The sequence below is a fragment of the Nuphar pumila genome, chromosome 16, assembly GCF_984573655.1.
Source record: "Nuphar pumila chromosome 16, dmNupPumi1.hap1.1, whole genome shotgun sequence".
Taxonomy (NCBI): domain Eukaryota; kingdom Viridiplantae; phylum Streptophyta; class Magnoliopsida; order Nymphaeales; family Nymphaeaceae; genus Nuphar; species Nuphar pumila.
Window position 1 is genome coordinate 75342142 of NC_143264.1, and position 27864 is coordinate 75370005.

Genomic DNA, 27864 nt, shown 5'->3' on the forward strand with positions numbered 1-27864 from the left:
TTTTTGAGAGGTAGATATGATGAGGTTGGTCTTATGGTGTCGAGAAACCTTTGTTGCAGGGAAAAGCCAAACAAACCACAATAACACCTGTGGAAGAAAACCATGGGAGACCCACAAAAGAATATTTTGAAAACTGACATGGGTCTTTACTCGAATAAACAATTGAACAGCAGACACGACAGTTGAAGTAGTTTCATCTACCATAAACATGTCTCGTATTCTTCCTTATTTCTTCATAGATGAATGAAAAATAAGTGTCACGAAACAGAGCAATGCAAGCAAAAAGTGTATAAAATGTGTTAAAGAGGTAGCCTTCCTCGTGCAAATCAAGATTGAAGAATGAAGCTCCTTTGGAGACTCATTGTTTCAGTCCTCATTGTCTTCAGCCGTTTCATTTGTTTGGTTGGTGCTGGAGAGCTTGTTGAGGATTACTATAGCCAGTCGTGTCCCGTTGCAGAGCATATAGTGAGCCATCATGTGAAGGTTGAACTCTGGAGGGATCCACGCATGGCAGGACCGCTGCTTCGACTCTATTTCCATGATTGCTTTGTCATGGTGATTTTCTGTCATTCGCACATAACATTCATATTTTTGTTATAATTTTGAATTTTTCTTCGTGTTTGGTTTTAATAAGCGCATAATGTTGATATTTTGGACTTTTTTTCATGTTTGGTTTATTAAATTCTACACACACACACGAAAGACTTGATTTTACCTTTTTTTTAAGCTACCGAGATTCTAGAGTTTTGAAAGACTTCCGAATTTATTTTCAAGCTTCCAACTTTATAATGTGGGGAGCAATGTCATAAACGTCATTATCGAGGTTTCCTCAGCAAGGGAAAATCTTGCAATGAAATAAATTTTGGATATTTGAGAAAAATATCAGCTTATGTAAGTTTCAAAAGCATAGAAGTATATATTGTACATAAAACAAAGGTGTTAATACAGCAGTCACATTATAATAATTTCAAGATAAGCAATATTTGTGAAGATTTTGTGATTTTATCAGTTTTTGAAAAAATATTCCATAAACCCATATTTGCAGTTATTGCTAGGTGCTCTCTCTCTCTCTCTCAAATACATAATGTTTTCAGTGAAATATGAAATTTTAATAGTTTCTCGTGTTTTCAATTCTTCAGAATAATTTGATTTCAGAAATCCAAAAACTACATTCAAAAAGCACCCTAAGCCTACTTTGTACAAGGCAATCTAAGCACACATATATATCGTGTCCATGCATTTGTTTGTGCAGGGGTGTGATGGATCGGTGCTACTGGACAGCAGTAGAGACATAGTAAGTGAAAAGGAAGCAGTACCAAACCTGCACTCTGCCAGAGGATTTGGGGTGATTGATCGCATCAAGTTCACCTTAGAAGAAGCTTGTCCTCAAACAGTTTCATGCGCTGACATTCTTGCACTTGCTGCACGTGACTCTGTGCATCTGGTAAGCCCAAATTGTCTCACTTACGAATCATATTGCAGAGTTGCTTGCCGAATACTTCACCAGTAATTCTCAGAATGCATGTCATTGATAGGGCTAGTAAACAAGGCTAATAAACTAAAGCTCCCTTTGTTCAAGCTTTGACCTGTTTTGGCTCAACACGAGCTTGAACTTGAGCCCAAGCCAGCTCATTTTAATAAAAAGTCAAAAAAATTTAAAGGACAAGGAGAACTGCTAGGTTCATGCAAGTAACCAAATAAAATAAAAAGTTCAAAGAATGATTAAAGTAAAGAAATCGGCTCATAACCATTTATATCATCTATTGCTCATTTGCACATGGTTACGTGATTCTCTCTCTCTCTCTCTCTCTCTCTCTCTCTCTCTCTCTCTCTCTCTCTCTCTCTCTCTCTCTATATATATATATATATATATATATATATATATATATATATATATATATATATATATATATATATATATATATATATATATATATATAGACACCTTGAGCCAAGAAGCCCTCTTTTAAGCTTTGTTAAACACACTGAGTTCATAAAATAGGCTAATCATGATTAATATGAGCCTGAAGCAGCTCATTATCAAGCTTCCTGACAAGGCAACTTGGTCCATTTACTGAATGTATAAGACATAGATGTCATGAAATGGCACGGATTCCAATGCATTCCAAAATGCATCCCAAAAACCAAGAATACAATGTAGTTAAATACCAATAGAACACAAGACTTAAAAATAAACAATTTCATTAAAGATGAAATTCAAATAATACAAAAGAAATATAAAATTACAAAAAATATTCAATACAATATACTTTGTCACATGGGTGTGGGTGTGGGTGCGGGGATGCGGCACTTTCAAAAAACTTGGGTGCGGGAAATATATATATATATATATAAAGTCCAAAAGTTGGACATAAATGACCCTGGGCACGTTGTGCGGCACCCAGTTTGCCGAGTCCCTGTGACATAGAATACACTCAAGTCACACACATAATCCTAAAACTACCCATCACTCTCTCAACCCCCTATACATGCACACACTCAAACTTATAGAGAAGAAAGAGAACAGAGGAGAGGAGAGAAGAAAAAGAAGGGAAGAAGCCTTCTAGCCGTTGGAGAGGTTCCAACGGCTAAAAATCTAGCCATTGGAACCTCTCCAACGGCTATACAAGTCAACCTAGGTTGACTTAATATATATATATATATATATATATATATATATATATATATATATATATATATATATATACACACACACACAAGAATACATCAATCTTAAAACCCTTGCAAAAGAAGAAACCCATTACATAAAATGTCTTCATAGACTTCATCAAGTTCTTTCATTTAGTGCTTCTGCAAAGGGTATTCAATCATATGCTCCATTACACAAAAGATCTTCAATATCATCAATTCTTGATATTTTCGAAATGTATTAAAAATTATCAATACCGCCAATATTTGAAAAACCTATAAAGATATCAAAACAAGAGAAATCTAACAAAAAAATAATTATACCTATATATATTATGGAGAGAAGATGGCCAAGCACACAAATATGCAATATAGAAGAAAAGTCAATTTAACAATTTTTAAAATCATTTAAAGTAAGAATTAATTTTGAAAATTCATTAATTTCAAACACGATAGTCATTTAATTCATGAAATCATGCACACATATATCTATCACAAAAGGTATATTAATGCATAAAAGATATGGATTTTCAACATTATCAACATCACGAAGAAATAACTCACAAAGATATATAAATAACAAATCATTTTTACACAGCAAAAGATAAGAAATGATTTTAATTACTCAATAAAAGATTTAAGAAAAGTCAAATACACATAGATCAATTTCATTTTAGAAGCAATATTAGCCATGCAACTAAAAATGTTACTTGTGGACCAATTTTAAGAGATAATAATGAAACATCTTTCAAGAACACATGCTTAGAAAACTAACTAATGAATCCAACAATATCTCAAAGAAATGCCACAAAAGCTACAATGAGATATCAATACGATGGTGGTCACTTATGGACCAATTGAAAACACACAAACAACTCCCAAGGTAACAATAATATAACCTTCATTAACAAATGCCTAGAAAGCATTAACTAAACTTATGCAAAACATGCAAGACAATAAATCATGGAACAAATCATGCAACTAAATTATATTAAATGCAAAATGCATGAAAACATTTCAATAATCATTTTTCATACAAGAGCAAATGAGTTTAGAAAAAATACGAAGAGATTTAAAAATCCTACAATGAATGATATTAGCAAATCTAACACTGTTTGACCACCACAAGCAATCACCTCACTAGACCTCCAATCCTCAAAAATCAAGTGTATCAGTAACTATAACAAGAGCATAATCACAATGTCACTAAAAGGCTAAAAAATACAAAAAATGTGAATAACCAACATCTCTTATATACATAAAATGACACTTAAAACAATTGTATTAGCGACTAGAACAAGATCATAACCAATGGGTGCACATAACTCACCACATTGAAAACATCATCTCTTATCTCCATATAATGGAACTCAAAATAAGTGTATCATCCACTAGAACAAGAATATAATCTCAATGTCACTTGTGGGCTAAACAAACACACAAAAAAGTGTGAATAAACATATCTTGTCTATATATGATGATAGTCAAAATAAGTGTATCAGCTACTAGAACAAGAGTGCAATCTCAATGTCACTTATGGGGTAAATAAACACACAAAAAGTGTGAATAAACATTTATTGTCTACATATAATGACACTCAAAATCTTATGGGCTAAACAAACACACAAAAGTGTAAACATCTCTTGTCTACATATAATGATACTTAGATACGAGGTATAAAAAGAGGTAACAAAAAGATATAAGAGAGCTTGTAATGAAAAACCAACTAATGCCATCAATAATAGTGATAATGATTTTAATGATCTTTTGAAACTCCATAGTTTCAAACAAGATATCAAGCATACAATACCGTAACAATGGACATATAAACAAATGAGTAATAAAACACACTCATAGAAATTAAAGTCAATCACATGTCAGTTAGATACATATCTAAACTAACAAGATGACATGAGGTGTACACACACAAATCGCCCAACGACTAACTCGGATTTTCAACAACAATGAATTCAGAGGTCAATCATCCATCAATCAGACCCAAGGCAAATGACAACATGTCACTCATAAACTTGATAATCTAGATTGATAAGATGACATGAAGGTGCACACACAACTCACCTCAACGGCTAACCCTGACCCAATAACAAGGTAAAAAACAAATGATGCAGTATATAAAATCCAGTGATGGACAATCCAAATGCCATAAAAAGGCAATACATGCTAAGGTTATCGGAAGCGCCATACTATATGGGAAAGCGCACTTCTCCGAAGCGCATTTCGAAAGCGTGAAATATGATGCTTTCGAAACATGCGGGGAAGCACCAAAAAAATTGAGAAACGTGCTTTCCAATTTAGGGAAAGTGCGCTTCCCATTCCATTTAGGGGAAGCAGGTTTCCCCTGTGCTTTTCCTTATTTTTTTTTGTTTTTTTATTTTATTTTTTCTTAATTTTTTCGCTTCTCCCTCGCTTCCTATGTCTCTTCTGGTTCGCTTCCAAGACGATTATTGGTTCGCTTCTAAGTCGTCTCGCGCTTTCACTTCCTAACATTTTGGAAGTGCCTTGCTTCCCGCTCCCACTTCCCCTACTGGCAACTCTGATACATACTCACGAAAATCAATTTCCAAATAGATGAATTTATATCAAATATCTAATTTGAAAAAACAAGTTTCAAATCAAATCCAATATGGTTAGATGAAAACCTTAGCATAAGAATTAGTGCAATCATATGCACAACAATATGTTAATTGATGCAATTATATGCAATGATGTCTTATGATAATTTTTACAAACTGAAATAAGCAAATAATCAGTCATGCCCCAAAGCAATTTACATAGAGGAGATGAAATTATAAATTTTGAGAATCCTTCAAAAGATCACAAATCCACCAATCAATAAACGAGAGAACTAAGCACATCACATACAAAAGATCAATAAATCATACTAAATAGAAGAACCCATATGATTTTAAGATGTTAGAGCTATATCATAAGTCTATATGGCTATTGAAGAGAATCATATGTAAATTCCTAAAGAGATATAAAACCTTGAGTGCACTAGTGCACAACCACACATATACAAAGCCACTAGTGGGGCGATATACAAAGAGCCAACTAAGGGCTATACCCAATCCTCACAAAGAGAAGCAAGAGACATAAAAACAATATAGATGTTATTGATAAAAAAACTCCCAAAGAACCATAAAGATCCACGTATATGTGGTCACATCAAACAAGAGATTTTTCTCACAATGTAACACTCTCCAATTAGCATGATGCAAAATATCAATACGCAAGAGAGAAACCACTAAGATGAACACATTTATTATATGATAACAAGTCACGCTTATGCAATTCAATAAAGACTTCTTAAGGCATATAACTAAAGAAGGTTTTAATCCAACACGTCATTTGAAAATAATCTTACTTAATAGAGCAATATTGTTCAAATGAAATAACATATCCAAATGGTGATAGAAAGACTATTAGAAATAGATCCCAATAAAAGTTCATGTTTACATCACAATATATTAAAAATTCAAAAGATAGTCCATATATACGTTAAGAGACATTCAAATATGAAGTTTAGTATTTTGCAAAACACAATATTTTAAGAAGTGATTCAAAAGTGTCTTCAATCACGAACCAAGAGTTCACCAACTTCAACTTGAGTGGATAACAACAAAAGTGTTCTCCAAGGAACACACTCACAAATCCCACAAAGGGAATACACACAATATAAAACAATATATATATAATTTTATTCAATGAAATAAGTGTGCAAGAGCTTGTATATTTTTGCAAAATATAGTTTTTCACTACACATATTTATAATCTAAGACATAGTTTATCCATCAAAACACAACAATTTCTACATACTTAAAAATATTTATGTTTAACATAACTCCCTTTTAACAAAAATGCTTAACATACATATGAAAATCAAAAAGCTAAAGATGCATACCAGAATATGAAATCCTTGAATCCATTCCATTCATTTAATATGAATCATTTTCGAGACCCTGATGACTCGCTCTGATACAATGTCATGAAATGGCATGGATCCCAATGCACTCCGGAATGCATCCCAAGAACCAAGAATACAATGTAGTTAAACACACATTTACAATAGAAATACACATAGAACACAAAACTTAAAAATAAATACTTTTATTAATGATGAAATTCAAATAAAATATAAATTTATAAATAATCCTCACTACAATACACACAAATCACACACATAATCCTAAAACTACCCATCGCTCTCTCAATCCCTACACATGTACACACCCCCATACTTATAGAGAATAGAGGAGAGAAGAAAGAGAAGAGGAGAACCCTTCCAGCCATTGGAACCTCTCCAACGGCTATACAAGTCAACCTAAGTTGACTTAGTCAACCTAGGTTGACTCAGTCAACCTAGGTTGACTCAATATATATATATATATATATATATACACACACACACACACACAAAAGAATACATCCATCTTATCAGTAGAAGATCTAGATGTGCAGGAATTCTTGCAGGATTGAAATATACTCTATAATGCTGCCAAGAACTAACAATAGAAAAATAAAAAAATCCAGGAAAATTTCTGCTCTAGAATTTAGGTGTACCTCAAATCAGTGAAAAGTGAAACGCATACCACAGGAACTATGCCGGTCCTGGCAATATTTGTAGGGTGAGTCAACATCTGTAAGCTGTGTTCCCTACTGACCACCTTCAAACATTTGAACTTGCACCTAGAAAATAATTTGAGCTAAATAAGATAAAAAATACCATGACCTGACTTCTGACTTTCCCTCTCCTACTTTTGGACATAAGAGAGGGGGCCCATTTTGGCCAGTGGAATTAGGAAGGAGGGACTCGTTAACAGCAAGCTTCTCAGGCGCAAACCAGTATATTCCAGCACCAAATTCAAGCCTAGAGACTCTCATCAGAAAGTTCAGAGATCAAGGACTAAGCAAGCTAGACATGGTATCACTGTCTGGTATGTCAAATCCAAAGCCCCTTCTTTGTAGTGAAATTACTGTATGGCATGGACTCACACACGTTATTTGTTAATATGATTAGTGCAACATATCCAATTTTGCTTCAAATTCTGAATGCGGATGTGATGTTTTTTTATGAAACCCACAACTGGGATTCATCTTAGCATGAACAGCATGGTTTATAAGCTGGGCCGCAGTTGACCAAGTCCAATGAGTTGGATGGTAAGACCAACCAGTCAGATTGAGAACTTTACCTAGACCTTAATAAACTAGGAGCACAATCCAGGTTGTGCCCAATTACATATAGTTATGCAAATATCTTCCCATCCTGGTTTAGTCCAATTACCATCCTTGTTGCTGACAATTAACAAGCCCTCCAAATGCCAACAGGGAGTCACACAATCGGTAGATCGAGATGTGTAAGCTTCAAACAAAGGATCTATGAACACCGCTATGATTACCCTCGTTACGCCGAGGATGACTACATGTTCCGGCGGACCTTGCGATCCATATGTCCAGAAGACGGAGATGATGATACACTAACACCACTAGACTTCAAGACTGCAACAAGGTTTGACAACCAGTACTACCTCAACCTCCTGCAGGGGAAGGGATTGCTAGCTTCAGACAGGAAGCTTGTTTCTCAAGATGCAGATGATGAGATAACATATTGGGTGTGGGCTTATGCATACGACCAAAAATTGTTCTTCAGGCACTTTGCGGAGTCCATGGTGAAGATGGGACACATCAATCCACTCACAGGAAGTGACGGGGAGATCCGAGAGAACTGTCGTTATACCAATTCTTACTATAGGCAGAACACAGACTTGAGGCAGGCATTCAATGCAAGAAAAGCTCAAGAGGTCAATGAAGAAAGCTAGCTCTCTCTCTCTCCAAACAAAAAAAAAATCTTGTCACCAGATGTATTTGAACAATGCATAAAAATAACATGGACAGGATGTGGATGCGATTTTATACAGGCAGGCAAATGATGGATTGACCATTTAAGGATGTGATTTGCAATCTGGAGACAACTGTAAATCAGTATATGTATCCATGCATTTTGATTCCAAAATCCCCTCTTTCGCATTAAGCATAATGAAAATTATCACGATCAAGCACATTACTATAACCAAAGTATCACTAGTAAAGCATCCAAAAATGCAGTTTATCATCATATGACACTATTCAACTCTTTTAGCCGGTCATTGATTACAAGTTTAGCTTCTAGACTAATCATGTGAAGTTGCTCCTATGCTTTCAACAGTACCCTGTTTCACTTCCTCCTTTTCTGAAGGCATAAAGATTGGAATAGAACCTGTAGGGCTTTGTTACGCATCTAATGCCCTAAAAACAAATGCAATTTTTTGCTCACATTAGAAATTTAGAACAGTCACATTGTTGTTCCCCTTCTCATCCACATTCCTCTAGCTCACCCACTGTTATTCAGTTTATTTGTCTGATAAGCGCATATTCCTCTATCTCACCCACTGTTACTAGGCTTGCTATTTGCATTGGTTGGTCCCAAAACCCAACATAAACAGCCATCTTGGATGACCCATAACACATGAAAATATATATATATATATATATATATATATATATATATATATATATATATATATATATATATATACTTAAGCACATGGTGTGCTTACACTAAAAAATTACAAGCTATGAAGATGCCCCAAATACAAATATTTAGAGCTTTATACTACTACTCATAACCAAATTGTTAAGAACAGAAGCCAACATTCAACTTGAAGCCTGAATCTGGCAACCAAATTCACAGTTACCCTGAAATATGATTTCAGCAAAACGAACTTGCAAATGGCCACCAGAATAATTTTTTACACAAAGGGATTTTATTAGCCTTCCAAAAAAACCTTTATCTATAAAAGAAATAACCAGAGATTCATCTATCTGAGAGGCAGCATGCAATCTCGCAAGAACCCCTCACTAGAGGTCTAACAAAATAAAAGCTATTACCTTCAGACTTACGAACCAAATGCTTCTATCCTTGAAAACAGCAAGTAGCAAACAACAACAGTTTACAAGTGGCAGCCTCTTTTCTCAATACATTAACCTATTCATATGTCTGTTAGCAAATCATGATAGACAAAGGTCCCTATATTTAGCATAAGCTTCAAAAGCAGAATTAGTGGAAAAGCATAAATAAGGGAAAAAACACTATATCGTTGGACCTTGTCCGAGCATATGCTGTAAAACTACATCGGGTAAAGTGAAATGACTAATTCAAGAAACCTACCGAGAAAAGATCCATTTTTCAATATGCTTTGCATCTTTCCGATCAGTAGAATATGTTTGGGTCCTCATAGATCTCAACCCTTGATAACCATGTGCCTCGTGCAGAGAGTTGCTTCCGGGCCCTTGTCACCTCTTGGTGTTTGGATATACCAGCATCTGAGATTATCTATTTATATGTTGTTGTGACAATCTCAATCGAGGGAACAAACTAGAGTACAATTGATAACTATATATGTTGTATACTATTGCAGCCACAACAATGTTCTTGGTAGCTACAGCAGAATCATTAAGTCGACAGCAGGAGACATTAGTTTTCCACAAAATGATACCGAACAGAGTACTGTTATTCAGTCAGGAAAAGATTCATCCAAAATTCCAAATAAGGCTAGAGTAGTATTAGAGATGTGAAGTGATCCATGGAATACCGTCAGGAAGACAAGGAAGACTAAGTGGCTATCATATAAGTATAGAAATTCTCAGTGATCAAACTAAGACATGTAGTTAACAAGAACAAGACAACTATTTTTTGCCTCAATTACCGCTTCAATATAATACATATTGGCTATTTCTTCCATTTTTTCCACCTAAAACTTAGCAACACTGGTGAACAAAAAATAACCTTCATTAAAACGCAATAAGTACCTGATAGAAAGGGAACACAAATGTACATTTTTAAGCACTAGAAGCACCTCTAATGGCTTTCTTTAACTCTTCACTCACATCTGCCGCAGTCAGTCTGGTTCGAATTCCCTGACCTCCCCGAATACTCCGGCAGCTTCCGCTCCCTGATTCCGTTATCTGCACCACCTCTTTTCTTCTTTGGCTTGTCATCTACGTCATAGCATTCAGTTCCAAGCAGATTACCACCATTTTTTTTTCCCATTCTCGACTTCAGCTCATGAATACTCTCACTCACCAGACCGTTCTCCCTCCGAAGAGCCTGCAGTTCCTCCTTCATCATGCAGAGCATCCGGTTCGGCATACCCAATTCCGAAGACCACCCTTCTTTCTCCGATTGGTTTGCATGTGGAGAGACATTGCGGGGCATCGATCCCACATTCTCGATGCTGATCTTGTCTACGGTCAAGAACGGGAGCTTCATCCCAGCCAAGCCATCTCGCAATCCACCGTCCGCCGCCAGAGAATCCAGCGGGAAATTCACGCCCCAGCGGATCTTCAACATGGCATTCTTCCTCACCGGAAGCCTCGTCCTCGCGGAGATTGCCGCCCCGGAGCAGAACTCAGGGATCCCGCCTGCAGTCACAGAGTGCACCGGGGAGTCCTTTAACCGCAACAGCTTCCCCAACGGAATCTCCTCCGTCTTATTCTCAAACGCGCGAAACCCTCCGTTCTCCTTCGGATTCCCAATTTCGGAGGTCCCGAGCTTGCCGCGGGAGGGAGACGCGACGGACTTCCTCAACGAGAAATCGCCGAACTCCGGCTTGATCTGAAGCAGGAAGCACGGGTTTCCCCTCTTCAAGAGGCTGAATTCGGCGGCCATCGCCAGGACGGAGGACTTCTCCGGCGAGCTCGACATGCCGATGCCGGATTTTACGGCGAAGACGAAGGGGTCGTACGAGTCGTTGGGCCTGTATGAGAACTTCAGAGAGAGCCCGGGAATCCAGGCCGTCTGGATGCTGAAGGAGAGGTCTCCGGGGTCCCCGCCGGAGATCCCAGAGACGAACGGAAACCCTAGGATTCCCACCGGAACCTTCGCTCTCATGAAGGGTTTCCGGTCTTCGCGGAGCTTCAGTGAAGCCTTCATCCTCGTCTTCCTCTCTCCTTCCGGCGAGATACCGACGGAGGTTTCTGCCTTTCCGGACACTTGGCCGGAATCTTGGAGCTAGGGTTTCTTGTTCCACCTGGAAAATGGAGGGTTTTTATTTCCCGATTTCGCCGAAAGAGCGTGTTCGAATTCTCCCCTAAAATTTTCCCCGAGAACCTGGAGTTTATCCAAATTACGGATATACCTCCCAAGTTTCGTATTTTGGGAATTCAAAATGGATGGTGCAAGGGGTATATTAGGCATTTAAATTTATTGAAATTTAAATCATCCATTTTAGCTCGATAAGAAATTTTGGTTGTTCAAGCCAAAACCATTTTTTAAATAAGGAAAGATAATGGGATTTGAACTCACACCATTTTCAAAAAGGACCGACGACCTACACATTACTATAAAACCTCTCTTTATAACTATATTATCAATAAAATAATACATATATATAGTCTAATTTTTTATATACCTATGTGAACCAAGCTTAATGGGGCTCACCGAGCTGGACTGATTGTTTAAACTGGGTTCATTTTCGTGTACGGAACCTAAACTTTGTTTGAGCTCAGCTCATTTATTTTTTGGAACGACTTCGAACAAAGCTCAAATGAGTCGAGTTCGCGCTAGCTCGACTACTTGTGCCTCCCTACTTATGTGGGAAAACATTTGGTTAAGTATGACTGTTTTAACAAGATCTTTCAAAAGCCAATATAATGTCAACGCGTGAGGCTTTTCAATTCCAAATATTTCTTATGATGAAAATATCACTATTATCTCAGTATTAATGCAATAATATATATATAACATATGTTTCTTTTATATTCTTATGTATTTTTATTTAATAATTTGTCGATCTCATGATGCATGTTAATGTTAAGCATTGTCAATTTATTAAGAATCGACACTTACATCTTGTTTTTATTTTTATCAAACATGAATTAGATTAGGCAATTTTAATGTTTAAAATGTATGTTTAGAGTGATTGAAAATCAACAGCTCATATTACACTAAAACTTGGTGAAATATAAATCAATATATATATATATATAAATATATATATATATACACGTGTGTGTGTGTTATAAAAGGGGGAACATTTATATGTGTGTTATAAAAAAACAAAAAAAAATGAAAAGGGGAAACATTTATATATGCATACATTTTTAGCAATTATTTGTCCATATATATATATATATATATATGTGTGTGTGAGAGAGAGAGAGAGATGCAAAATTTGCTATTCATTAACCAATTTTTTTTTACATCTTCTATCTTTTAAGATCCAGCCTTGCAAATATAATCTATATAATTTCTTTTGCAGAAAATAGGTTTTGGATAGTATTTTTGCAAACATGTAAGTTGGTTTTCCAATGATTCCAAAAATCAATGATTACGAACCTTGTAGTAAAAATGTCAACTTTCATGTCTTTAGGCTTGTAAGGCCAACTTGATCAAATAAAACCCATGTCTTTAGGCTAGATACTACCATGGGGTCGCCCCCATGGCCAGCAGGGTGGTTGTGAGAGTGTTGGGACGAAGATGCCGGATCACCTCGCTGACGCATGGGTGTGCCCTTAGCTTTCATAGGTAGGCCACATAAGGCAGGGTGGTCATGGGGCAGAGGGTTTTACTTGTTTTGCAAGAGTTCCACATAATTTAAAAAAAATAAAAAAGAGTAGCAATGTCCTCATGTCTTATAAATAGCTAATTGAATATGTAATTGATAGGAGCAGCTAGTGCACGTCACCTTGTTTTGAGATGTTGCAGGTTCAAAACCCAATGGTGTAATTGTATAACTGGTAAGGGTCTGCCTAACCCCAGCTTACGGATTATATAGATAGATAGATGTTGCAGGTTCAAAACCCAATGGTACAGTTGTATAACTGGTAAGGGTATGCCTAAACCCAGCCTACCTATTTATATATATAGAGAGAGAGATGATCATTATTCAGATGTTACTCTCTCTCTCTCTCTACCGAATTCGACTAAAACGATTTGGTTGTTATCCAACCCAAACCAGAATCGTCGGCAATTGGGGATGTAAAATTTTCGGATTTGATTCAGATGTAGCTTCTACCAAATCTAACTAATAAAATATTGGATAATTGGACTTGGATTCACATTAAGATTCGGATTTAAAACAAAAAACTAATACCCATGTTATAGGGACCCGCCATTTTGAATGCATGTCGTCGGTGACACTAGTGAGCATGGTAAGAAACACCAGCACGTATGACCATTATTTTAATACTTTTTTAATGTTTTCAATAAAAATACTGTTTAGTATTAAAATATAAAAAAAGTATTTTATTAATTAAAAAATCTGTCTCCTCAATTCTTATTCTTTGGAAAAATTCTGAACTTGTGAATCGAACTTGGGACATGTCTTCATATCCATGAACCTTTGCGACATAGGCTCATAAGCAATCCCAAAAAAATACATGCAATCCAATTTGGATATTCATCGGCCAAGAATTCCTTATATCGAATCCAAATCTCAATACTAATATGATTCAATTTTCTTATCCGAATTTGATCAATCGGATTTGGAATCGGCTCGGATATCTAATGTGTCTTATTGGTTGACATCCCTAGGGTAGTCATAAATATCACCAAGATATTCAAAACCTCATGATATTATCATGAATTATTAAAGAAATGAAACACTAACACTTATTAAATAAATGAAATCTTAACGTTAATATTGAGAGATTTTGAAAACCTTGCTTGTTTTAAATATATCGTGAGATTATCACGTTTCGTTCCCAATTTTCAATTGTTCAAAAAACGTAAAGCAAGTTGGCCCCAGTGAACTCACTTTTTAAAAGAACACCTCTTTTAAAAAGTTGCACCCACTATCGGGGGTTTGGTTGGTAGGAGCAGCTAGTGAATGTGTAACGGCTCGATAGATTTCAACCCAAAAATAGCAAAAAAAAATATTTTCAAAAATGTAATAATGTGACAGTCTCACCAACAAACTCGTTCCAACTGTACCAAGTACTAGACGGCTCGTCTGAGCGCAAGCGCAGGCATATCTTACCATCCTAGTACCAGATGCAGTACGAAACTACCATCAATGAATCTGATTAAACCATTACATAAAAGAAATTATTAAACCAAGTATTTCATCATTGGCATTGCCTTAACCGAAATAAGCTCTAGGGAGTCAGTCTGCGCATACACCGGCGTTTAAAAGTTTCATAGAATAAAGTTCAAAATTAAATCATTTAAATGACAAAATTCTTAAGTTATTACCTGTGTGAGTAAACACAACGGAAAGATATTGATTTTGGAAATCAATTTCATAAACTGGTTTCTTGGTTAAATCTCTCGGATATATTACGTTTCATACATTACTATTGTCACATACCATGAATAGAAATTTATTGAACATTAAATAATCTCATTTCAGTATTGAACCATTAAAGTAATTATTCAATTAAATAGTCATTCAAATAATCGATAATCATTAAATTTAAAAAAAATAAGGTGCCCTTGGGATCATCGAAAGCATCAACATACACAACCCTCTCCACCATCCTTCACTCGCTCTAACCATCATATATCACCTGAAAAATATTTTATTTTGAAAACACGAGACTTTGAAAAGTCACAGTAAAATTCACACAGCTAATGAAGGGTACAATACATAAAGCTTGCATGATATACATTAATAACTAAAGAACTGCATCAACTATCAACAAGGCATATACATAATTTTCACAAGATATTCATGTATCCATAATTCATAAACAAGCATAATCTCAAACATCTATAACATCAATTCTAAATGAGATCAAGATATGTAACAATGAGCATGAATCCACTAAATTTCAGAAACAAGAATAAAACACAGTAAAGTAAAGTGAGCAAATAATTTATGTTTCACTTGATTATCTATGCCTATCAGGTATGTGTAGGACCAACACGAACACCTCCCAGACTATATCGTGGTGTTTATTATGCTATGTATTTTAACTTTATTGAGTAGAATACTAAGTCGCATACTTTCCTAGCAGTGGATTCAGACCGTGAGAAGAAGCGACGCGCTTTGAGAGAATCTACCTGAGGGTCACGGCCTCAGGCCGCCATGATGATCATGATCACTTACTTCTGCAGAAGTCTCAGAGACATGCCCACCGAGGATAAAACTAGCAGTTCTGGTCTTTGTAAATTATCTGGGTTGGGAGACTGTCGAGGTATTGCTCATCGCAGCTCAAAATAATTAAGGGCCCAGAGAGTTTCATAGCTTCTACCATCTCTAAGGTAGATCAAAGAACCATCCCAGTTCAACATACCTTGGTAAAAGAATACTCAAAATCCTGTTGAGAGTTATCGTTATTAATCAGGCCATAGGTAAATGTAACTACCATTTAGATTAGTGCATTGTCGTTACTCTATTTCCTCTTCTGGAACCATAAATTTTTTAATTTATCAAGCACATCAAGTTCCCATACAACCTTGGGGGATTTCTATAAATCCTTCATGCATTTCCAACTACTGCATCTCAAAGAAAAACATGCATTCTCATAACAAAGAATCATGTCAATATGCAATTTAGCAATTCATTCATATAGTATCATAATATTTCTAATATTCAGGAATAAACAGACAATAATATCATAGCTATATATAATTTTGTATCCGCACATATGGCCAATATGCAATAAAATCAACATGTTCATATTCATTTTTCACATGCCTTGTGCTTATAAACATGCTCATAATCAGTTTGTCATAGAATGACATAATTAAACTACCATAATTAAACAGATTCACAAATCTCAATCACAATATGTGTATGGGCCTTTTTTCTCAGAAACAGAGCATCCCTACACCATAATCATAATTTACCCTAAAACAATCTTACTCACTTTTATCTCGATCACAAATATTTATATAAGATCTAAAATTATTCAAAACTAAATTTATAAAAAGTTTAGGAAAAACATCAAAACATAATTAAAGCCATAAACTGGACCTTCCCAATAAGAGCTCTCATAAACTCTCATCGAGCAAATTGGTATGACTCAAATTAATATCTTGACTTTTTAGTTCTCAAATCATATCAGACCTAAATAAAATATTCATGATAGCCTACATCTTAAAAAACTCACTACAATTGGCTCATAACTAAAGCACATAAGTCTTCTTCCCAGATTTAGGCCCCCATAAGCCCAAACCAGAAAGGCTCACATGTTTCTAATTATGTTCAATTTCAATCATGCTTAAACAAGATTAATACACTTCACTTAATTCAATTCATGTTGTACAAACTTGTAAACATTCATATCTTATTGACATATACCTTTGGAAATATCAAAATAAAATAAAAAGCTCAAAAACTTTAAACCGATTTCTGAGAAATCAGAGTCTTGATTCTATTACGAAGAAACCATCAGATATATATTAAATCAAGCATGTATCCAGATATTTTACAAACTAACATGCTAAAAATAATCATATAACAAAAGTATTTACCATTGGAATCAATCAAAATAATTAATTTGTAAGACAATACAAATTGAGTCATGTCTTACAGATACAATTTACATAAACCTTTATTCAGATCTTCTTACATGTCTAACACAATAGTTTTTATGTAATAGGGTTTATAAATACTGATAATATGCAATACATGTCAAAAATATATTAATATCATAAGTTGCTAACATGTTACTACTTAAACACAAGCATAAGTCTTCAGGAAATTTGTATCTTTGTTGACCTATTTTTATAAAAATATGTCAGGAATAACCTAACGTATATAAAATCATGATATTTTTATCATGGTTATCGGTACCTGTCAAAAATACAACCCAATAGATAGATCTAAAAAATAATAAATACAAAATTAACTAAAAAGTAATTATGGAACCCTGTTCTGACATAATTTCAGTCTAGAATTTATAATTTGCAAGATTTTCACCAGATTGATGTATTTCTTAAAATTTATATAAAATGTTTTTGACAAAACACTTTTTTCAAAATCTATTATTATGTATGAAGATTTACCCAATTTTTTTATAAAATATTTGGAGTCATTTTTCAAGAGTGTTTACATCTTTTACCAGTGATGGGTCGAAACCATCCTGTAACCAAAGCTAGAAACTGGAGCTCTATTTGGGTGTATATTCATCAATACAAATGAAACAAGATTCTAAATTCAAGAACAAGATGTGTAAATTATCATAGTGATTTTATTTAGATTTTTTGAACTGATACTCCTAAAGATATCAATTTATTTTTAAAACTGGTCGGGAATAATATATAAGATATCACAGACTTTAGTTTCTCAGAAAATGTTTTTGTAAAAACTCTTTTTTAAGATTATAAAACCTTTAAAATCTTATTATTTTAGGTCTGATCTGACATAATATGAATTTACTCATGAATAACACCATCAAAATCACGTTATGATTGAATCTAATATGAAATAACAAGAAAACCCTAACTATGTATGTTTCTCAAAATCGTTTATATGAAAACTTATTATTTATTTATTTTTGAAACAAAGAAACAAGTTATTCAACAAAGAAAACATGTAGAACAAATCCAATATATATATCTATCTATATATATATATATATGTTGTTGGAAACTAAAATAATCTAGACGTGCATGATTCATGTACGTAAAGAGCATCAACTACGTAAATCTTGTGAATCGATAGATCTTTAGGATAGAACAAGAGAATCGGATAATCCGACCTCTACACTACCACCACCAATGAGGTATATGCAGGTTTAATGGCTGCCTCCAGACCTCCTAGACGTCTTGGAGGAGAGATGAAGCAAAAACCATAAAAGAGAAAAAGGTGGGAATGAAGAAGAGCGAGAAAAGAAATTTTTTTCTCAAAAGATATGAGGGGCGTGTGGGAGGGGCCTATTCATATCCCCTTCCCAACCCTAGGCTGATCTAATCTAGACTCTCCCTCTCCAAAATCCTGTGGAGTGGGAGAAGAGTTTATTCTATATAAATTTCTAACTTCTAGACGTTTAATTCTTTAATTAATTTGATCTTTTTTCTAATTTTATTTTAGTGAGATAGTTAGGTTTGACTTTTCAACAACTAACTCCAGCCTATCCAACTTGTATGGACTCTTTTAGAGGTGTGAGACGTCCTACCCTCTTAATCCCTTTATTTATTACTTTAAAAGTGTTTAAATTAAAAGTCTTAATTATCTTTTTTTAATTTTTGTTTAATTATTTTTATGAATTTAAAACCAGAGGATAATTTAATCTATATGGACTCTTGGATCCAAATGGGAATCTACATTAGACATCCCCTATGAGGGTCTAAAATATATCCATTGGATCTAAATAACATTTTAAATTGGATCCAAATTGAACTGCACCCCAGATCCAACTTGAATCCAAATGATGATTTTGGATCCAGAATCGAAGTTAAGATCCAAACCAGTCCAAACTCATGAAATCTTCATAATTTATCTTTTTTTATTATTCTTGAAATATCATTCATAACTTGAGACAAAGATTCATAATTAATCGAAAACAACAAAATCAAAAAAATTGAGACCAACAAAATCAAAAAAATCGAGAAACTCAAGGATATCACGAATTCAAGAATTTTAAGAAGATCAAGAAAATCAAGAATGCACAATTATAGTCATAATCATATCAATACTCAATCATTTATTCATTTTAATCATAAAAAAAAACTTGAGTTTTACATCGTACCCCTTTAAAAAAAAATTGTCCCTAAAATTTGATATAAGATAGACTCAAAACAAATGGGGATATTTCTCCTGCATACTAACTTTAGGCTCCCAGGTGCACTCTTTAATACCATGATGCTGCCATCATACTTTCAATATGTGAATTGTCTTTGTCCTCAATACCTGCTTTTTTTTATTAACGATTGCTACGAGACTCTCTTTAACAGCCAAATCTTTTCTAATGCTCACATCCTCATATTGGATCATGTGTGAGGGATCTGAAACATACTTCCTCAGCATAAACACATGAAAAACATCATGCATATGCGAATACTGAGAAGTTAAAGCTACTCAATATGCTACCTCACCTATTTGCTCTAAAATCTCAAATGATGTAATGTATCTGGGACTCAACTTTCTTTTTTTTTCTGAACTGAAACACACTTTTGGTAGGAGACACCTTGACAAATATAAAATCTCATATTGCAAAAGTGAGCTCCCTGCACCTTTTATCTACCTAACTCTTTTATCGACTTTGAGTCACACGTAATCTGTCGCAAATCCTCTAGGCATACTCTGTGTAATACTGTAAAATGATAGGTGACTCCACTGCACGTTGACCAACCTCATCCCAGTAAATTGAGAATCGATAAGGTCGCCCATAAAGAGCCTCATATGGATCCATCTCGATACTGGCATGATAACTATTATTATACGCAAACTCGGCTGGTGCTAAATATTGTTCTAATTACCCTTTCAATCGAGAACACAAGCTCGCAACATGTCCTCAAAGGTCTGTATCTTGCGCTTTGACTGTTCATCTGTCTGGGGATAAAAAGTTGTACTGAACTTCAACTTTGTACCTAGAGTTGTCTGCAACTGTCCTCAAAAGCAAAAGTGAAATGAGGTTCTTGGATTGATATAATCGATAAAGAAATATCGTGTAAACGAACTATCTCCCGAATGTATAACTCGGCTAAACTGTCCAATGACTGGTTGATCCAGATTGGTAAAAAGCATGTTGATTTGGTGAGTCTATAGACAATCACCCAAATTGCATCATACTAGCATCGAGTCCTGGGTAGACCTATAACAAAATCTATCACAATCTCTTTTTATTTTCATTGCAGGATCTCTAATAATTGCATCTTACCACCTGGTCTTTGATGTTCGATCTTGACATGCTGGCAAGTCAAACATCTTGACACAAACCTTGCAAAATAAAACAATCTTAGGGTTATAAATCCATAACATATATTATCATGCTATTCTTAAACTATTTAAGATTACCTACCTCACAATCTCCTGCTTCATTTCATTCTACCAATACTTCCTTTGCAAGTCCCTAAACATCTTAGTACTCTCTGGATATATAGTGTACTTGGCTCTATGAACCTCCTCTAACAACTCTTTCTTTAATTTAGGATCGTTGAGAACCCAAATACGCTCATCCATCCGTATACTTTCATCTTCTTTCTGCTTAAAGGACGAGGGCTTCAACCGAGCAAGAACATGTAATCTCACATACTGAGGATCTTCCTTCTGGGCTTCGATGATTCGAGAGATAAGATCAGACTGGATGGTCACACTATACAATCGAATCACTCCTGCATCAATTGCAAAGGGCTTCCATGGCACGAAGTCTTCCAACAATTTTCATCTTGCTCCCAACAAACTGCCAAAATGCCTCCTAACTTCCTACTAAGTGCATCAGTTACCACATTGGCTTTCCCTAGATGATAAAAGATGCCGAAGTCATAGTCCTTGATGAACTCCAACCATCTTCATTCCTCATATTGAGATCCTTCTGCGAGAACAAGTATTTCAGACTCTTATGATATGACAATACTTCAAACTTCTCTCTGTATAAATAGTGGTGCCATATCTTCAATGTGAAGTCAATTGTTGCCAACTCTAAATCATGAACGGGGTAATTCCTCTCATGAATTTTAAACTGACGAGACGCGTAAGCAATAACCTTTCCATGCTGCATAAAGGCACATCCTAAGTCAGTGCCTGAGACATTGGTATAAACCACAAAACCTCCATTGCCAGACGGTAGAGCCAATACTGTGGTAGACGTAAGCTTTCTCTTCAGAGTCTAAGAGCTCTCCTCACACTCGGCGTCCCACTCAAACTTGGTTCCTTTTCTCAGAAGCTTCATCATCGGCATAACTATTTGTAAAAAGTCTTAGATAAAACATCTATAATAGCCCGCTAATCCAAGAAAACTTCAGATGTCACGAACATTCTTTGGCTGCTCCCAATCTAAGACGATGTTCACCTTCAAAATCATTCAAAACTTTTTAGTGAAAATAAGATTTATGATTACGTTGTGTCGAAATGACAGTTAAAAAGACTCAATTACCTTAGCAGGGTCTACGATAACTCCATCCTTTGATATCACATGACCCAAGAACATTACTTTCTCGAGCCAAAACTCATACTTAGAGAACTTAGCATACAACTAGTGTTCCTTGAGTTTACTGAGTATGATCCACAAGTGATTCTGATGTTGTTCCCTGCTCTCCGAATACACCAAAATATCCTCTATAAAGACAACAACAAAAGAATCAAGGTAGGGGCAAAACACTCGATTCATTAAATCCATGAACGCAGTCAGGGCATTCGTAAGCTCGAATGACATCACCATAACTCGTAATATCCATATCTCATCCAAAAGGCGGTATTCTGAATGCCATCCTCTTTCACTCATAGTTGATAGTAGCTAGAGCGAAGATCGATCTTTGAAAAGATCATCGCTCTATACAACTGGTCAAACAGGTCTTCAATTCTGTGCAACAGGTACTTATTCTTAATGGTTGCTTGGTTGAGCAAGTGGTAGTCTATGTACAACCTCATCAATCCATCTTTCTTCTTGACGAATAAGACTGGTGCTCCTCAAGGTGAAACACTCGGCCTAACAACTCCGCGATCCATTAACTTCTGCAATTGCTTCTTAAGTTCTTTGAGTTCCGTTGGTGCCATACAATAAGGAGCTTTGGATATTGATGTTATCCCGGGCAATAAGTTGATATCGAACTTCACCTCTCAGATTGGCGAAAGTCTCAGTAGGTCTTTCGAAAAGACGTCACAAAACTCCCTGACTATGTCGAGGTCTTCTATCGATGGAACATCAGGCTTTGTCCCAATCACACTAACCAAAAAAATAATGTGACCCCTATCCAAACATCTCTGAGCCTTCACTGTATAGATGATACAGCTACACAAGGTAGGTATGGATATCTTGAACACAACCTCTAGGATATCTGGCCTTGAAATCACGACCTTCCCTTCTCAATATAGGATACTAGCACAATGTTCAAATAACCAGTCCATACCCAATATGATATTGTAATCCTTCATATCGAGTATGACTAGATCGACAGGTAAGACCTGCCCCTGCAACTCTAAACTAACATCTCAAATATGAGAAACACGCAAAGAATTGTTCCCAACCGGGGTATGAACATCGAGAGCAAAAATAAGTGGTTCTACAGGTAATCCCAACTAATTAGCATAATCTACTAAAACGAAAGAGTAAATAGACCCGTTGTCAAAAGAGACTAAAGCGACTTGTCCAACCACAAGAATTGTACCTTGGACTAGATCATCTACAATAATTTAACTACAACTTAGCTATGGTGTAACATAATAAATTTGAACATTATCTATTATATATTATTCTCACAATATCCATAAATATAAATATTTCTTTATGCAAACACTAGATTACTTACAGCGAGATACCAGATTGTTGGGCGGTTGTGAACTGATGACTTTTGATCCCAAGCTCTGATACCAATTGTAATCGCGTGACAGATTTCAACCAAAAAATACAAAGATTTTTTTTTCTTTTCTAAAATATAATAAAGTGATGGTCTCACCAATAGACTCGTTCCAACCGTACCAAGTACTACACAACCCACATGAGCAAAAAAGTGGGTGTGTCTTAGCCTCCAAGTACCAAATCCAGTATGAAACTACCGTTAATGAATTTGATTGAGTCATTCCATAAAACAAATTATTAAACCAAGTATTTTATCATTGTTATTGTCTTAACCAAAATAAGCTCTAGGGAGTCAGCATGTGCATGCACCGACATTTAATAGCTCCGTAGAACAAAGTTTGAAATTGAAATATCTAAATGACAAAATCCTTAAGTTATTATTTATGTGAGTAAACACAGCAAAAACATGTTGATTTTGAAAATCAATTTCATAAATTGTTTTCTTCGTTAAATCTCCCAAACACATTACATTTCAAACATTACTACCATCATATACCATGAATATAAATTTACTGAACATTAAATAATCTCATTTCAGTATTGAACCATTAAAGCAAGTGTTCAATTAAATAGTCATTCAAATAATCGATAATCATTAAATTTAAAAGAAACAAGGAGCCTTTGGGATCATCGAAAGAATCAACATGCACAACCCTCTTTAGCATCTTGCACTCGCTCCAACCATCAGATATCACCTTAAAAATATTTTATTTTGAAAGCATGAGACTTTGAAAAGTCACAATAAAATTTGCACAGTTAATGCAAGATACAATACATAAAGCTTGCATGATATACATCAATAACTAAAGAACTACGTCAACTATCAACAAGGCAGATACATAATTTTTACAAGATATTCAGGTATCCATAATTCATAAACAAGTATAAAGTACAATCTCAAGCATCTATAACATCAATTCTAAATGAGATCAAGATATGTATCAATGAGCATGAATCCACAAAATTTCAGGAGCAAAAATAAAATACAGTAAAGTAAGCAAGTAATTTATATTTCACTTGATTATCCATTGCTATCGAGTATGTGGTGTGAGTTTTAGAAAACGCCTTTTACAAAAATATTTTGTATGAAAATCTAGTGAAAGCCAGACACCAAAAATATAAAAATTGGTTCGCACTAGTGATGGAGTCTGGGTCGATCTTAGGGAACGAGAAATACTTCGTATTCAACACACAATCTAAACTACTCTTTATTACCAAAATAAAAAGAATTAATTCAATAAAAGAATACTAAAAGAGTATTGCCCTACGTAGAGGGCTTAAACAAAATAAATAAATGGCCTTATACAACCCAATGAATTGAATTAAATAAAATAAAAGCCTAGTCTAAAAAGAAAAGCAAGAGTCTTCAGTGTTTGAGGCTTTTGTGGTCCCTTTTTGTCCCTTCTAGGTTGAACACTTTTATATGGCATGATTAAGGACCCTCTGAGGGCTCTCTGAGGGTACTTTTGAGGGCTTGAGGGAACCTCAGAGGGTACTTTGAGGACACGAAAGAGGCTCTATTGCACGTTCCAACGCTTCCCTACAAAACACAAAACAAAACAGTACGACGAAAACTAAACAAGAAATTAATAACTAATGACTAAAAATATTCAACAAAAACAAGATTTGAAGTAACTAAACTAAACTATACATGAACTAAACCATGAACAAACTAATCTAACAACCTGACACTACAAGACAAAATGACAAAACAAAATTAACTAAAATTCAAGAAACTAACTAACAATCTAATTAATTTAAAAAAAAGAAACAAGAATTCAAGAATCAAAAGTAAACTAAAGAAACAAGAAAAGAACTCAGATGAACATGATAACTAGTTAAACTAATATTAACAAGTTAAAAACATGAACCAAAACTAAGAAAGAAAAATTCAGCTAACCTGAAACTATACTAATCGGCTAACAACTCAAGACTAAAAGAAATTAGTTGACTAACTAAAATATCCAGAAAGCAATGAACCAACATGCATATTCTAACTGAATAATAAAAAAAATCTAATCTAATCTAACAAATCTGGAAATAGAGATACTAATTCATATCAAGAATATCAAAATAATAATAATGCATTATGCAATCAATCTAAGCTAAATGCAAGGATGCTCTAAATATAAATAACGTCTAATATGGACTAAATAACAAATCTGGACTGAATTCACAACTATTCAAAGATATTTACTCTAAGTAATTTAATCATTGCATAAGAAAATATAAAAACAGGAAATCGACTATAGTAAATCAAAACGCACACTAGCTACTTCAAAACTATAAAACGTGATGTTAACTGAACTAAACTACAGCTTAATGAACCCTATCAAATATAAAAGACACTCAAACATGTCAGCCACAAAATTCAAGAACCCGTATGACCTAAACTAATTGAGTCTATGCTAACTATATGAACATTATATTATTGAGTGATCAAGCTATATTATAAACTATAGTATAGTTGTATAGGCAGAACGTGATGATCTAAAAGAAGGAAACAAAACTAAGTAAGCAATAAGGCAATACCCTAGCCTTGGTTAGCATGAAACGCTACCTTGCTGAATGGTTAATACTCACGACTAAATGAGAAAGAACCAATTAAAATATGAGAGCAACAACCAGATATAAGACCCATTTTTTTTTCTTTTCTTTTACTTACACTTGCAACTATTACCTAACACATGTACATGACTAATACCTAAACTGCTGAAACCGTGAATTGTTAAACTATTGAAAATATGTACCTCAGCTTCAACCACAAACAATTAACGCTGGACATCGAACATAATTAAAAGTGTCAAAAAAAAGAACTACTCGGCTACTTCGAAATTTTCCAATTAATCGATGTCATGAGAACCGAATATTAAAAATTCAACCTGGACTCAATCTGATCTAAACCTAACCTAGAACTAATTAAAATCAAGAAAATAAAACATTAAACCTATATTAGAACTACTATCTACCTAAATCAAGATTTTCAATGCTTAAATCAAGAAAATGGCTAAACTATCAAAAACAAAATATATTTTTGTTTTTTGTTTTGTTTAATTTTCTAGAAGCAAAACATGAAATAACTAGATGAAATATGCATATGCTATGAACAACTAAAACTATATGCTATGCAATGTTTAATGCAATATAAAATCTAATTCTATGGTGAAAAAAAGAGACAAAGAAATGACCTGTCACAGATCACCTCTGATGGAAAGGTTGAGAAGAGAAGATGGTCAATCTAGCTGCATCCACGCTGCCTCAACGAAGAAGAAGTTGCCGATGATGAAAGGGTTCGAAGCTTGAAGAAAAAGAGGGAGAAGAAGAAGAAGAGGAGGAGAGTAAGAGAGAAAGAAATCAGCAAAAGAGAGAAGAGAAGCAAGGGAGAGAGAGAAGAGAGAGGCAAGAAGGAGGGGAGGCAAGAGGTTACTGGAAAAATGTCTCCTCTTGCTGGAAAGAATATATTTATAATGCTCTAATTAGGTTAAAATAAAATTTTTAAAAAGAGTCCAATGATTTTTGATAATTTCCAAAATAGGGTCTCTTATGAAAAACGTGTTTTTTTTATAAAAAATACACTTCCTAAACTAATTAATATTAGATAATTAAAACCTAACCTAATTAAAATATAATTAAGAAAATGTAAAACTAATAAAAATACTAAAAATGTAGGGTAAGCTTTGAAATACATGATTTTTTGATAAATTCAATTTCAATGCAGTTTCTCAAAACTAACGATAAAAGTGGGTTTTTGAAGCGATTTTAATATAGATCATGCATAAATAATGATTAATTAAATGCAAATATTATGCATGATCAGTATGCATAGGACTAACACGAACACAACTCAGACTACATCGGGGTGTTTATTATGCTATGTATTTTAATTTTCTTGAGTAGAATACTAAGTCACATACTTCCCCAAAAGTGAAGTCAGACTGTGAGAGGAAGTGGGGTGCTTCAGGAGAATCTACCTGGGGGACAACTTTAGGCTGCCATGATGATCATGATCACTCACTTCTGCAGAAGTCCCAGGGACATGCCCACTGAGGATAAAAGTAGCAGTCCTGGTCTTCCTAAATTATCTGGGCTGAGAGATAGTCGAGGTATTGCCCCTCGCAACTCAAAATAATTAAGGGCCCAGAGAGTTTCATAGTGCCTACCCTCTCTAAGGTAGACCAAAGGACCATTCTGGTTTAGCATACCTCAGTAAAGGCATACCTGAAATCCTGTTGAGGGTTGTCTTTATTAATCAGGTCATAGGCAAATACAACTACCATTTTGGCTAGTGCATTGTCGTATCTATGTTTCATCTTTTGGAATCATAAATTTTTTAATTCATCAAGCACACCAAGTGCCCATACAAACCTGAGAATTTCTATAAATCTTGTATGAATTTCTAAATACTACATCTCAAAGTATAACATGCATTCTCGTAATAAAGAAGCATGTCAATATACGGTTTAGCAATTTATTCATATAGTATCACAACATTTTCAATATGTAGGAATAAGCAAACAATAATATCACAGCTATATATAATTCTGCATCTGCACATATAGCCAATATTTAATAAAATTAACAAGCTCATATTTATTTTTCACATGCCTTGCTCTTATAAACATGCTCATAATCAGTTTATCATATATGATATAATTAAACTGTCATAATTGAACAGAATCACAAATCTCAATCACAATATATGTATGAGCCTTTTTCCTCAGAAACAGGGTATCCCAACACAATAATCATAAC

At 34.7% G+C, this 27864-nt stretch overlaps 3 protein-coding genes across 3 annotated transcripts; 1 reads left to right on the plus strand and 2 right to left on the minus strand.

The window, feature by feature from the left end:
- The first annotated feature begins 130 nt into the window (after positions 1-130).
- Positions 131-8486, plus strand: LOC149813641 (peroxidase 20-like). Its single transcript, XM_089991170.1, has 4 exons — positions 131-555; positions 1253-1444; positions 7439-7604; positions 7996-8486. Exons 1-4 carry the CDS (start codon positions 340-342, stop codon positions 8484-8486), a joined length of 1065 nt encoding a protein of 354 aa, XP_089847296.1. The 5' UTR covers positions 131-339.
- A 1888-nt stretch (positions 8487-10374) lies between these two features.
- Positions 10375-11765, minus strand: LOC149813642 (uncharacterized). Its single transcript, XM_089991334.1, has one exon. The coding sequence runs from the start codon at positions 11636-11638 to the stop codon at positions 10586-10588; it is 1053 nt and encodes a 350-aa protein (XP_089847460.1). The 5' UTR covers positions 11639-11765; the 3' UTR covers positions 10375-10585.
- Positions 11766-20642: 8877 nt separating this feature from the next.
- On the minus strand, positions 20643-27389 carry LOC149813643 (uncharacterized). The gene is made up of 4 exons (XM_089991171.1): positions 27315-27389; positions 27027-27101; positions 21102-21309; positions 20643-20929 (listed from the first exon to the last, which is right to left on the minus strand). The coding sequence occupies exons 1-4, from the start codon at positions 27387-27389 to the stop codon at positions 20643-20645; spliced, it is 645 nt and encodes a 214-aa protein (XP_089847297.1).
- Between the last annotated feature and the right edge of the window lie 475 nt (positions 27390-27864).

Bases quoted from the DNA above. Each gene is read 5' to 3' on its own strand.
- LOC149813642 (XM_089991334.1), bottom strand. From the start codon at position 11,638: ATGAAGGCTTCACTGAAGCTCCGCGAAGACCGGAAACCCTTCATGAGA.
- LOC149813643 (XM_089991171.1), bottom strand. From the start codon at position 27,389: ATGGTAGTTGTATTTGCCTATGACCTGATTAATAAAGACAACCCTCAA. The intron at 21,310-27,026 runs GTATGTGACTTA...GCCTTTATGCAG, and splicing joins CTGACTTCACTTTTGGGGAA to CATGGAAAGGTTATTGCTTA. The intron at 20,930-21,101 runs GTTGGAGTTCAT...CAATTGATGCAG, and splicing joins CAATATGAGGAATGAAGATG to GAGTGATTCGATTGTATAGT.
- LOC149813641 (XM_089991170.1), top strand. From the start codon at position 340: ATGAAGCTCCTTTGGAGACTCATTGTTTCAGTCCTCATTGTCTTCAGC. The intron at 556-1,252 runs GTGATTTTCTGT...TTGTTTGTGCAG, and splicing joins TCCATGATTGCTTTGTCATG to GGGTGTGATGGATCGGTGCT. The intron at 7,605-7,995 runs GTATGTCAAATC...AAATGCCAACAG, and splicing joins AGACATGGTATCACTGTCTG to GGAGTCACACAATCGGTAGA.